At 45.1% G+C, this 13,248-nt stretch overlaps 2 protein-coding genes across 3 annotated transcripts; both read right to left on the bottom strand.

Moving 5' to 3' along the window:
- Positions 3,596-5,516, bottom strand: LOC8084902 (translation initiation factor IF-2). Its single transcript, XM_002465404.2, has one exon. The coding sequence runs from the start codon at positions 4,780-4,782 to the stop codon at positions 3,730-3,732; it is 1,053 nt and encodes a 350-aa protein (XP_002465449.2). The 5' UTR covers positions 4,783-5,516; the 3' UTR covers positions 3,596-3,729.
- LOC8081462 lies at positions 5,670-11,911 on the bottom strand. Of its 2 annotated transcripts, none has more exons than XM_021451909.1 (18): positions 11,507-11,906; positions 11,213-11,404; positions 11,005-11,100; positions 10,843-10,895; positions 10,226-10,322; positions 9,921-9,994; positions 9,725-9,830; positions 8,848-8,958; positions 8,576-8,652; positions 8,283-8,349; positions 7,953-8,018; positions 7,322-7,429; positions 7,106-7,236; positions 6,922-6,988; positions 6,739-6,806; positions 6,564-6,657; positions 6,324-6,397; positions 5,670-6,228 (listed from the first exon to the last, which is right to left on the bottom strand). In XM_021451909.1, the coding sequence occupies exons 1-18, from the start codon at positions 11,660-11,662 to the stop codon at positions 5,901-5,903; spliced, it is 1,965 nt and encodes a 654-aa protein (XP_021307584.1). In that variant the 5' UTR covers positions 11,663-11,906; the 3' UTR covers positions 5,670-5,900. The 2 variants fall into 2 exon arrangements, with proteins under 2 accessions (XP_021307584.1, XP_021307585.1); XM_021451910.1 differs by having other exon boundaries at positions 6,138-6,242; positions 11,507-11,911.

The following is a 13,248-nucleotide window of genomic DNA, read 5'->3' as shown; positions in this document are numbered from 1 at the left end:
CCTGTCAAGTCCTAGAAAAAAACGCCAAAAAATAATTTGGACTCAAATTTGATTGTTTTTGGAAGCCAGAAATAGGATACTCTTGAAGATGGCCTTCTTTTCTCCTCTCCATACACTTTTGGGAGTTGTAAAGTTACTTGTTTTGGAAAAAAAAAACTACGAGATGCTATACATTCGTGTGGTGTGGAGTCCTAAAACAAAAAAGGAGGACGGACTGTAGTGCGCTTGCTCTTCTTAACAAGCCCCGATGCCCGATGGGTTGATTTGCCTGGACTAATCCGCGGCCCACGGCTGTGCACGATAAAGGGGCGTGTTTAGTTGCACACGCGGGTTTAATTAGTTGCTCACTGTAACTCGCCATCACGCCAATAGCTCCAGCAACTTTGGCCACTGCTTGGTTGCCGTGTAAACATTGGCCGTCATAGTGTTTTTTCATATCTTTTGCTTCTACTGCTTGTAGTTTTGCTGTGTGGCGAAGCATGGCGTCTGGTGTCGATTTTTTACGTCACAGCTGTGGCACTGCCAAACATACGGCGTGGCGAGCTGACATAAAAAATGAAAAGCATATTCACTCCGTTCGAAAAAAATATCGTTTTAGGTTTTCATGTCATAAATTTAACTTAATTTATAAAAAATATATATAATATTTATATCTTTAAATAAATTTGTTAAAAAACTAAACTTAAAGATATCTTCAATAATATTAATTATGTAATATAAATATTAATATTTTTTATTATATATTTAGTTAAAATTATTTTTCGAGAATCAAAATCGACACTTATTTTAAAAAGGATGGAGTATATCAAAGCTTCAGCCAAACCCTGACGGGCTGACATGTTGTAGTAATGCAAGTTTGAATTAAAACACTCTATCTTTACAAAGTTGGGGAGTTGAATATATATATATATATATATATATATATATATATATATAATATAAGGTACAGTAAGACATGCCTTAACTTGTGACGGAGGCGGCTAATAATTCTTGTAGTACTGTTACTGTACTAACTTGTGAAGGAGAGAATTTACCACCATTCGGACGGAAGCATTGACGCTGAACAGGGTAAGGACACCGCAGGACAAAACTTTTGTCTGTCTTGAGCGACCGGGGGGAGTAGTTGACCATGTACTACCGCAGTACAGAGCTACGGTCTCTTGCTCCCCCGTGGCTGCAGAGCGAGTCCAAAACTTTACAAGATTTTCCAACACATCGAATCTTGCGTTACATGTATGAAATATGAAATATTAAATATAGATAAAAAAGATAACTAATTGCACAGTTTACCTGTAAATCATGAGACGAATGTTTTAAGCCTAGTTCCTCTGTAATTAAATAATATTTGTTAAATAAAAACAAAAATGCTATAGTGTCAAAATCAAAAAGTTTTTTAAATCTAAACAAGGCCGGAAGCCTCCGCGACCGTAAAGCCCATCGTGATCGTGACCCGTGCTGTCGTCTCAGCGAGCGAGAGAACGACCGTGCACGCCAGTGTGTCGTGCGGGCACGGCGGCATCGGTATCCTCGCGCAAAGGCCAAAGAGCGGCGAGGGGGTCCGCGGGAGGGCCGGGAGGCTCGAAAAGCCCCTCGCGCCGCCCGGTCCGGTTGCCATCGCCTTTGTTGCTCCAGTCCAGCACAGGCTGTGTGTGCTACTGCTGGATGGACAACAACAGCGAAAGGTGCATGCGTTCCGGCTCGTACACATGCGCGCCCCGCACGCACTGGGCCAGCCGCGTCGCGTACGCAGCCAAGGCAAGGCAAGGCAAGGGCCAGCTGCGATCCCTATCGCCATTGAAAGTTGAAACTAACCAACAGATCCAAAAGGCCTCATGATACTCCCACTACTATAGCACTGCTACTGCTAGTCTACTGCTCTTTTCTACAGGGCCGGCGCAGCGTAGCTGTAGCTGTACGTGGCATGGCACCCAACCCGACGCATCTCATCTCATCTCGTTCCCGTCACATGGCGAGGATGGGAGAGAGGCTCAGCAAAGGCAAACAAAGCAAAGCAAAGGTCTTTTTACGTTTGGTGCTGCTGCGGTCTCGAGCCTTTTACCGCTAATCGAGTAGAGGGCGCCTTTGGCATTGCCTGGAGAAAACTAGCTAGCGCAAAGCAGAAGCAGGGCCAGGGAGTGAGAGCCCGCCAAGTTGCCCGTGCAAAGGGGCTTTTATCATCTCCAAGCTCCGGCTCCAAAGCGTGAAATTTCTGCCCTGCTTGCTTTGCCCCTCATCCCTCGGAAATTTCTGGCATGCAGCAACGGAAGTTGATGTGGATGTCGAGTTAGGATTTGATTGGGCGCAGCCGCGCGGGCAGCGGAAACTCATCTTCACTTTATTTGGCAATCCGCTGCATCTTCAGTACAATCATGCCATGCGATTTGAACCTTTTGATCCCCATCCATAATACTCTACTGCAAACGAGCAATGTGCCAAGCTGGCCGGCAGAGTGTTTTGGAGTAGCCAAGTATCCCATTTCTTTAAAACATCCTTGGCACGATCTCCATCTGCAATCTCGGTTGGACCATAAAGGTTCAGCAATCAGCAACAGGGGGGGGGGGGGGGGGTCTTATCTACTTGTTTCCACGACGAACAAGGAACGTGACATTCTTGTCACGGCCCGCGTCACGCCATTGAATGCGGTCAAAGAATTAAGACCTCCCAGTACCACCAGCACAGTAGCAGTACCACCACATTGCCGGCCGGAGCGACCATGACAAAGAAGCAAAGGCCCGGTCATGTGCGGCCGCGCCACGGCGCCTTGGCAAATTGGCATGGACAGGGCCAGCCGCGGCCGCCGAGCGAGCGGGACTGCGGTCTGTGGGTGCGGGTTGTTGCGCGCACCTTCATTCATCGCCTCGCACCTTTCCGGCCTTGAATGATGCCGACGCTTTCGACGGCCTATCGCGTTGCGCGCTTTTCCTCCGCGATCCGCCCGCCCATCATGCCGCCGATGCCGATGCCGATCCACTCCACTCCATTCCATTCCACCACCCCATCGCCAATTCCCCAGCGGCATCGCCGCGAGAATCCGTCCACACCCCGGCCCGCCCGGCCCCTGCGTGCCGCGTGCGCTTCCCTCCTTTTTTTCCTCTCTCTTTCAATACCCCTTGCTGGCTTGCTGTTTTGAGACTTGAGAGCATGCAGCTGCCGGCAGCGCTCGTGGATGGCAGATGGCACTGCCGCGGCTGCTGCTGGTACTAGTAGTACAGTAGTTGCTCGCCGCGCTGACGTTGCCGTTCAGACTACCCTATTCTGGCCATCTTTAACACGCACTGAATGAGCGAGAGGCCCGGCCCGGCCGAGCGGCAGCTGGTCAGGCAATCCTCAGCCAGCAACGGCCGGCACCCCGGCAGACCAGGAGTAACGCCGACGACGACAACGTGGTCCTGTTTTTTTTTTTGTTAACAACGATGGCGTCATCTACAGCACTCTGAAACCTGAATGCTGCACAGGATGTTCGGTCCGGTCGCCTACAGCGTGTCCATACCCCAATTCGCGCGCGCCAGGGTCTCTATCTGGAAATACGAACCTCAAATTCCTTTTTTCCGCCAAAAAAAAAAATCCGGGCTTTGTAGTATACTACTCCATCTGATGACTGAAGAAGGAATTGTAGTATTACTTATATGTATATGCAAGAAAAGACAGGATAAATAAACTTGACATTATTGATGTGGTCACTTTTGAAATCCCATCCATTTTTTGCACACGTCACAGGCTCACTCACGGCTAGTGGCAGTAAGCTACTACAGCTGATCGAGCCGGATTGCTAGGCCAGGAGGAAGGCGCGGAGGCGGAGCAGAGGGCGGCGGCGTCGCTGACGCTCTTCCTGGCGAGCCCGAGCTGCTGCTGCGACCGCTTGCAGTAGGCGATGGCGCCCTGGATCAGCCCCTCCGACTCCGACCGGGCGCTGCTGCTCCGCTTCAGCGCCGGCCCGCCGCCAACGCAGGAGCTTCTCCTCGCCGAGGACGACGACAGCGGCTTCGCCTGCGCCGCGGCGGGAGCAGGCGCCGCCGCCGTCACCGCGTGCCGCCACTTGATCACGCCGGAGAAGGACTTGCGCTGGCGGGCGGCGGCGGCCGAGGCCGCGGCGAGCTCCTCCTCGTCCATCAGCTTCTCCTGCTCGATGCTGCTCCGCAGGGTGGTCGGCGCCGCCCTGCCGCTGCCGCTGTGGTAGCCGTAGCCGTAGCCGTAGCCGTAGCCGTTCTTGATCTGGCCAAACGCCGCCTTGCTGGCAGTGCTCTTCGTCTCGCCGGGTGGTGCCGTAGCCGCTCTGGTGCTGGCCCGGACGTCGGCGCCGCGGCATTGCTCGTCGGAGCACGAGGTCCTGGCGAACAAGGACCGGAAGAAGGCCCGGGACGCCAGCAGCTTCGCGTGCACCGTCCGCGCCGCCTTCCTGCGGCGGGAGCACTCGGTGCGTAGCCTCGCCACCGGCTGCGTGTCGTCGTCGCGGCACCCAGCGGAGTGCGAGTGCTGCAGCGGCGCCACCGTCGCGGCGCTCCTCCTGCCGGCGCTACCACAGCCGCCGCCGCCGGCGTCAACCTCCTGCGCCTTACCGCCAGGCCTCGGTGGCGCAGCTTTGTGCGGGCCAGCAGCCGCCGGCGGCGGCGGCGGCTGCAGCCTGCCCCGGCAGAGAAGCTCGTCCGCCGCGCCGCTCCGGCGCACCCGGAACTCGAACTCCCCGCACGAGCTGAGATCCAGGTCGATGTACTCCTCCTCCACGAACGAACACACGCTAGCCATTGCGTCGCCGCAGTGCTGAGCCGTGGCTCTGGGGCACATTGCTTGCTCCGACGACGGGCCGGGAGAATTGGGGGAGAAGATGGGTGTCCTTAATATTGGGGAGGCAGCGTCAGGGGTTTGAAAAATTTTATGGGCAAGCAATGGCAGTGGCCAGCGGCAGCGGCAGTGTGGCAGGGAGGGATCCAAGAAAACAGAATGGGGGTGGGGGTGTGGTAGGCAGGGGCCCCCCTTGTCTTGGCTCCGGCTGGCTCTGGCGATGAATGATTCCAGGGTTTGTCTTGTGCTCACCTCACTCCACAGTCCACTGTACAGCTCCAGCTGCTCACCTTTCTTGGTGGAGACTTGGGGTATTTGTACTGTGTGATGCACCGAAGTATTGTACACTGTACAGTATGGTGTACTCCTCCCATATATTGTACCACAATTACCAAAGCAGAGTATGACCAGAATTATGTACTTGTGAGATTGTATTAATCACACAAACAGTACCGTGTCCTGCATGGCTCAAAATTTGGTTGAAGAATGAAGAGGGTCAGTGGTGAACTGGTGGTGGATGATGAGTTCTTGGCTGTTAGCCTGTTACTTGGCACTGCTGCACATTTTCTTTCACAGGTGGTGTCGGAATCAAAGTCAGCAGAAACTACTGGGAACACAAGATTGTTACCTTTTTTACTGTTTGTAAGATGAGAGCACGAATGAGTTTGTTAAAAAAAACAAAAGTATAGGTTGACAAAGGTAGGATAAACACCTTTGCGCAGAGAAAGGGCTGAGAGCTTCTTTTGTTCCTTTGCGTTCTTTTAGCGTCTGTGATCTTTCTGCTGTCAACTAAAGCTGAGGAAAAGAACAAAGGGAAACAAAATAAAAAGGATAACAATGCAGACGGTTAAAAGAGGAGGTTGACTTTCCCGTGCAACGTCACGATGGCATTGTACCCAAGAAAAATGTTTGCATATATACGTACGCCGTTCGCTTGCACTTGTCATATTTGCAGGTCAATCCCAGCAAAAATCTAGAGCGACCGGGACGTGACAGAAAAAGAAACACGGACCTGCACTCTGCTATACTACATTTCCCAATGATTTTGTCCTAATGACTCTACTGCTTTACATTGAAGACTACTGGATGTCCGGATAAATCTCATTCACATCTTACCCAGATCATAGGAAGCCACCAGGTGTTGGCTCGTCTTCGAGGTCATCGAACTCCCACCCGCCGATCTCGTCGGCCTTGTATTCCAGCTCGAACTTGGCCAGCTCCGATTCGGACTCTGACGGCAGCCGTGTCCTGAGCTGAGCCGCGATCGGGGAGTCGCTCCTCGGATGGGGTGACGCGGACACTATCAAGGAACGGGATCGTTTCTTTTTCTCTGCCTGTTCTTTGATCTCAATTTGAAGCACTGGACGTGGCACGGATTCGAACTCGATGCGCAGCTTGTCAACGGTGGCAAACAGATTTTTTACCTCAGGATCTTCCCTTCTGCACAAACTATAGGCACAGATCTGGCAGTGTAAAGGACGGCATGCAAATTATGTAGCCTGGACTCGAAAGATAGCACAAGAGGGATCCTGAAAAGCAACTACCTTGTTTTATAGTAATCCTGGTTAGAAGAATATACTGCTCTGAGACTATCAACCAAACTGAATGCAGCTACGACCTGAAATAGACGCACACATATTGAATATTATAAGTGGCACAAAAATATACTTTCTGAGTCAGGCTTCATGATGCCAGCTATAACTAAAAATTTTCGTGTTCTCTTCCATCAGTAATGTATATTTTTATCATCAGTTAGCAGGGTAAATAATCATCAGCAAAATCACCTTTTTCTCAGTTTGGAGATATTCTTCCTCAAGGTATTTGCGAGGGTTTGATTGCTTAGACGGACCATTAGCTCCATCCTCTGCTGACACGGATCTAGTGATGCAACTAAAAATGTTCAGCCACAGGGAAGATGCTTTGAACAAATTAAGACTGAAAAAAAAATGAAAATCATACCTGTCACCAAATATTTTCAAGTTATCAACAAAGGTTTTAATACAGTCAACAGAAGTGCTTAGCTCTTCCTAGAATTCCAAAAGAAAATTTCAGTACAACAACTATATTGCTGTGCAAAAGCTCGTAAACAGAAGACCTCAATAGCGTATCACTTCTTCGGAAAGTAAAAGTCAAATTAAGTACCACGCATGCAGAAACATGATACTTCATCAATTTTGCAAAGCAGAGTCCACATCTATCCAATTCTTCACTGCAGTCAACATAAAAGGAATGTATGTCAGCAAATATTTTGAGCCCGTAACTTCTGAGAATAATTATTAGTTATCACAATGTATTGTTGAGGGGTTCAGGGAGAGAGCCTACTTACTTGGCCTGCTTTTCCCTTAGCTCTTCAAACAAGGACTGCAATTTCCATGTATCTTTCAAAAAGCTGATCCATGCACTGACAGTGCTTGCTTCTACTTTGCATGAAGCTATGGATCTTGAAAGTTCATCTTCCTGGTGAAATGTCAGAAAATAAACAAGTGAACTGTGCTAGCATAATTCATTTCTTAAACTAGAAACTAACAAACAGAAAGTTAACCTTTGTTTTTAGGTGCAACACAATCTGATTGCTGGCTTCATCAAATTGGTCGCGTTCCTCTCTAGTTTTTTTAAGCTTCACTGTAGCTACTTTCAATTTAGTATTAACCTGTAATATGAATTTCAGAATCACTCTTAAAAACAAACCTCTCATGTAAACATTAGCCTCTATGAATAAGTAAACCTAAACAATAAAGATTAAGAACTGTATGCCAGATTTTAATAGACTGCTTCACCAAAAAGCAGGTCACACTAACTTAAATATATTTGAGATGCAGGGAATAATAACATTTCTTTTCTCAAATGGTAATAATAACGTTTCAGAGAAACTGATATCACATTCACAGGTCATAGTAATAATAGCATTCATATTACCACATAACTAGTGTCTCTATACGTCCTAAGAGGAAGAACTTATGATGGCTTATCAAAGAACAATTACATTTATCTACTATATAGGTAACATGCATGTCAATGCCAAAATTTGTAGGTTGTCTCCACCCTGAACTGTTTAGCAAAAAAAACCCAGCAATTTGGCCACTATGTAAGTTGGTGAAATATATTGGAATATTGGAAGAAATATATTGAACGATAGATCTTCATGAAGGTGGAAAAAGAAAGAAGAATATTGCCTTCTTCAGTTCTGCTTCAAGTTGATTCCTTTGCTCCTCAAGTCCAGAGATCTCAGCAACTAATTCCTTTTATAAAACTTAATTGATTAAGCATCAATCAGACAGATCGCAGAAGCATAAAACCAATTGCATGGACTAAGGATTGAAAAAATTATTGGAACAGCTTGGATATCCTGCTATACTTTTTCTTTTGCAACTGCTTTGATGGATATGGTATTTGAAGTTAATGTCTTCCTTTTGTTTCATTGGGAAATTATGGTTGTGGCTTTTTCTGTCAATATGGTGGTTTGCAAATGACTCAGTCACAAGCTAGTAGCACAAAAAAAATACCTTTTCTATACCACTAACTTCATTTGTTTTGGTGACCCGGAAGATAAGAGATTCTTCCTTTTGTAGCCTGCATTGTAAAGCATAGACAATCAATTCACTTTAAGCAGAGAGTGTCTTTTCAAATGTTTTTGAACCAAATAAATCAGTGGCTCAAAAATATGCATTAGAGGAATTAACAACATAACATATGTGTTCAATTGATATATATATAAGTATGCAAGCATGCTTATGATTGATACATGCTAAATTGCTGAGACTAAATATACAACACAAAGAATGATCAAGATATAAACCTATTTTCCATAATACGCTTTTCTGCTTTTGCAGATGAATTTGCAAGGGATTCAGACAAAACCTTCAGTTTATCAACCTGCAAAGTTTTATAAATGCACATTAACATAACACCCATGTATCACTTCACTTGACAAGGGAGGACAATTAGATAAGTTTTAGCAAACAAAAACGCTTTAGATTCTTCGGCTCTATTAAATTGAAGTGCTAAGTGAAGAAGCATGCAGCAAAAAATAGAAGTGAAATTAATTTTGAAATAATAGGAACATCATGCCTTCTCAAAATGAGTCTCCAATGAATCACCAGGATGTATTGATTTCTTCTTCAATAGAAGCTCTTCCATTCTAGAGCAAAGTCGAACCTCAGAAACTGCCTTTTTGAAACCCTGCAAACAGTATCATAAATACATCGAATCTACTTACACTAACTATATTAACAATGATGAATACTAAGTTGAACTATACCGGAATATGATGGGGAAAGAAAACCTCAGTCCACTACTGATACCTAAAGACAGCATGCAAGGAATATACAAGAAAAAAAGGTTTCTGAATGCACATTTTTAAAAAGGAAAACATGACATATTTCAAAAAAAAGAACTAAACAATGGTTAAAATCCTATCTAACAGTTGAAATTATTTTTTCCTAACATAACATGTCTGTATTTGGAATAGAAAAGAAACGATCTAATGTACACTTCATAAATGTTCCGTGCAATTGCACAAAGATTAGTTTACAAATATGCATTTTAAACAAATCAGAGGCACAGTATTCATTACCATACCATTTACTCCCTCCATCCCAAATTGTAAGTCGTTTGACTTTTTTTATCCCAAGTTTGACCACTCGTCTTATTCAAAAAATTTGTGTAAATATAGTCAAATTTAAGTCATTCTTGAAGAACTTTTATTAATAAACCAATACACAACAAAAAAAATGATATTTTGTATAAAACTTTGAATAAGACGAGTGGTCAAACTTGATATTAAAAAAGTCAAACGACTTACAATTTGGGATGGATTGAGTAGTTCGCATCTAGATGAAATAAATCAATCTTACAAATACATTGCATGACAGTGCTCCCTTTTATCAATTGAAAGAAAGGATAACCCACAGTTGTACAATCTTAATAACTTTAAACTTAGGCCTACCTCAGTGGTTGTTTGAGATTTTTTATCCTGATTGCCGGTTGATGTAGCACGAAGAGCATCCATTAAATTTATCTGCTGTTGCAACTGAGTAATTTCATTATCTAATCTGGAATTGAGAAAATAGAGGTTTAAAATTTTAAAGCATGTAAACATGGACAAGCAAAAATGGACCCCTGCCCAAGTGAAAAGAGAGAACCTTGCAATGTCAGCATTTATCTTTAGCCCTGAGACCGCACCCTGAGCAAACTCAAGCAGCTCATCACGTTTTGCCTGGAAAGGGAGAACATATAAGCCAACATCACAGTTGATGCATTTTATGCTTTTGCTGGCATCTAATAAGACCAGGTAGAAAGTACATTTTACATGATTTATGCAAGATAGCTCAATGATCAAATAACTCATATGTTGAGGTAGATCTAAGAGGTTCTACGATTAAAAGTAGTTATACATGAGTACATGGTTTAATGCTGGGAACATGTAAAACAGGAAGGAAATTCATACCAACACTTCATCACTATAACTCGAGAATAATCTTGCCAGGTCCTTTAAACTACTCAAGAGTGCATTGTGCACATCCTTCCCTCCCGAAAGGCACATTCTGTAATGAAGAATCATAGCGTTATATGTTGCTTGAATAGAGGTAAGATGGAAAAATTGAAAGGAGTATATAACTCATATTAACGTGCTAAATGTAGTGCAGGGGCAGACATTTGTAAAGTGAATCCGTAACAGTGAACCTTGAGATCATGTATACATAGCCCTTTTTTTTACACTGGGCATGAGACTTGTTATGTAAGGCCTTGTTTACTTCCAAAAAAATTTGCAAAATAGGAATAGTAGCAATTTCGTTTGTATTTGACAAATATTGTTCAATTATGGACTAACAAGGCTTAAAAGATTCGTCTCCTCAATTCCGACCAAACTGGGTAATTAGTTTTTATTTTCATCTATATTTAATACTTCATGCATACGTCTAAAGATTCGATGTGACGGGGAATCTGAAAAATTTTGCAAAATTTTTGAGGAACTAAACAAGGCCAAGAATAAAAAACAATCATACATGAATAGAAAATTTTCAAGAACCAAGTAACAAGACATCAAATGGTTGAATAACTTGCCCAAAAACTTCTGAGATCAGTGAAACTTCTTCCTCAGTTGGGGCTTCCGTAATCTGATCATAGAAGACGAGTCAAAATATTGAAATTACCAGACAAAGGTGCCTACATGGCTACAACGAGACCATTGCAACACCAAATTGCACAGCCACAAACCCAACTCACCAAGGAGAGAACAACACACTCGATGGCCTGGCTGTAGAGGAAGACATGGAAAAAGTTCATCGGCTCCGCGCTGCTCTCGTAATCGATGTACAGATCCTGCAACGCCCGCAAGCACTGGTGGTTAGGCGCCTAGTGAGTCGGGATCACGCAATTCCATCCAAAAAATTCTGGAAACCAAGCCAACAGCCAGCCAGGAAGGGATGCTGACCAGCAGGGGCACGGTCTGGTCCGGATTGTCCCCAAGTTGCGGCTCCCGCACCGCCGTGGTCGCGCGCTGGGTCTCCTTGAGCGCGACGAGCCACCGGCGCAGCAGCTGCACCCTCTCGTCCCCTTTGTATGAGAGCGCCGCATCTTCCAACCTCTTCGCCGCCACCTTCACGCTCTTGTAGTTCCGGTTCCCCTGCGAGAGCACAAGCGCAAACCCTAGCCATCAACGATCGCCGGGAACGTACGGACAATGCGGCGACCGTTGATGAGAGCGGAGCTAGGGGGTGGTCGGTACGGTGATGAGCCTGGCGCCGCCCGCGACAGCCTGGCCGGCGTGGTGGACGCCACTGACGACGGTGTCAAGGGAGGTGCGGACGGTGCGGGTGAGGAGGGAGCTGCGACCGCCGCTCGCCTCCACGGCGCGGTGCACCGCGCTGCGGAGCCACGACATCGCCTTGCGCCGCGGTCGTCGTCGCCCGTCGGCTTCCCCGCCTCTTCCCCCTCGAACTCGTCGACACAAAAAAAGCGGAGAGCGTGTCGTGCGCGGGAGGCGGGGACGCGAGCGGAGCAAATGCGCCAATGCAGAGGGGTGCTCTTCCCGTCCCGGTGGCGCGGTGCGGCCTACGAATGCGTGCGCCCGCGAGAAATTTGGACAGTATTGCCATTGAGCTCTCGATCAGCCGCCGCAGCGGTCGATCCATTCATAGCTGCAGCATTGCCTACATAAATCTTTCAGCTGCGGCTAAGCCACATAGAAGTGAACACCATTTAGCCACGTTGTTATTATCAAACATATTATTTCTTCTGAATTTGATTCGTTTGTTATTTATCGGTTAAATTAGCTAAGGCAAGATTTGATCCATTTAGATTAGCTAATATAGTTAACATGGATCTTGATTTATCGGTTTAATTACATGTCACATTATGGTGCAGACAGATTTGAACCTAGAATAAGTATTTAAATGATATACTTTCTCCATCCCAAATTATAAGTTATTCTAAAAATCTTGCCGAGTCAAAATATCACAAGTTTGACCAAATTTATATAATAAAATAATAAATATATATTATGATACCAACTATGTATCATTAGATTCTTTCTTAATTATATTTTTATAGTACACTCACTTTATGTTACAAATCTTAGTATTTCTCTCAATAATCTTGGTCAAACTTGAAAATGTTTTGACTCTACAAAATTTTTAGAATGACTTATAATTTGGAAGAAAGGGAGTAGTATGAACAAAAAAAAACTTTTGGCTTAGCCTATTAGGTGCCGCCACGTCACAAAAGGTTGGGCTTTCGAGCACATCGGCCGCTCACTAACCTTGTGATGGAAATGTTATGGTGTGGCCTTGGATTTTGGAGGATGACAACAAGGTGCTGCCAGAAGAGAATTGTGAATGGCACTCTATCTAGTAACGATAATAATGTTATGACGATGAAGGTGGTGATGAAGACAGATTCAGTTGCATTCGCTTCCTGTGACAAAGAGGTCGTTTTCTTGACGTATCATTTGTAGGAATACCTCAAATGCTCAATACTTAGGCAAAATACGTCCAAATCATCACCATACATTTGCAGCCGGTATATGTGAGTCGTTTCCATATATACCCCTTGCATATGATTGGAGAACTTGGAGAAACCAATCACGAAACTCATGCAAAAGATCAGCAATATAAATAGGTTACAGATAGCTCAGCACTGTACACAAGTGGCGACGTGTGTGTGATTGTTTCTAGCCGAACCTGATGTTTGTTGTGTGAGCAAAACTCAAATTATATTGAGATTTATTTTATCATCCTCAGAGTCAGTTTATTAATTTGTCGTGTTAACTGTGCGTACAACTATATTACTGTCAATTGAATCAATTAGTATCTCTGTGTATGTTTTGTGATTGCAAGAAAATGATCGGTGTCTGACTATTCCTGATCTTAGCTCCTTAACCATCGTTTGGACATGCAGAAAGAAGCTAATGGTTATGTGTTAAGCTAGCATTGAGAAAGCGTTAGTTTTTTACGCTACTTTTTGTAGCTG

This window comes from Sorghum bicolor, chromosome 1 (assembly GCF_000003195.3).
Source record: "Sorghum bicolor cultivar BTx623 chromosome 1, Sorghum_bicolor_NCBIv3, whole genome shotgun sequence".
Classification (NCBI taxonomy): domain Eukaryota; kingdom Viridiplantae; phylum Streptophyta; class Magnoliopsida; order Poales; family Poaceae; genus Sorghum; species Sorghum bicolor.
Note: the sequence above shows the minus strand (reverse complement) of the source record. Positions and strands in the feature narration are given on the sequence as shown.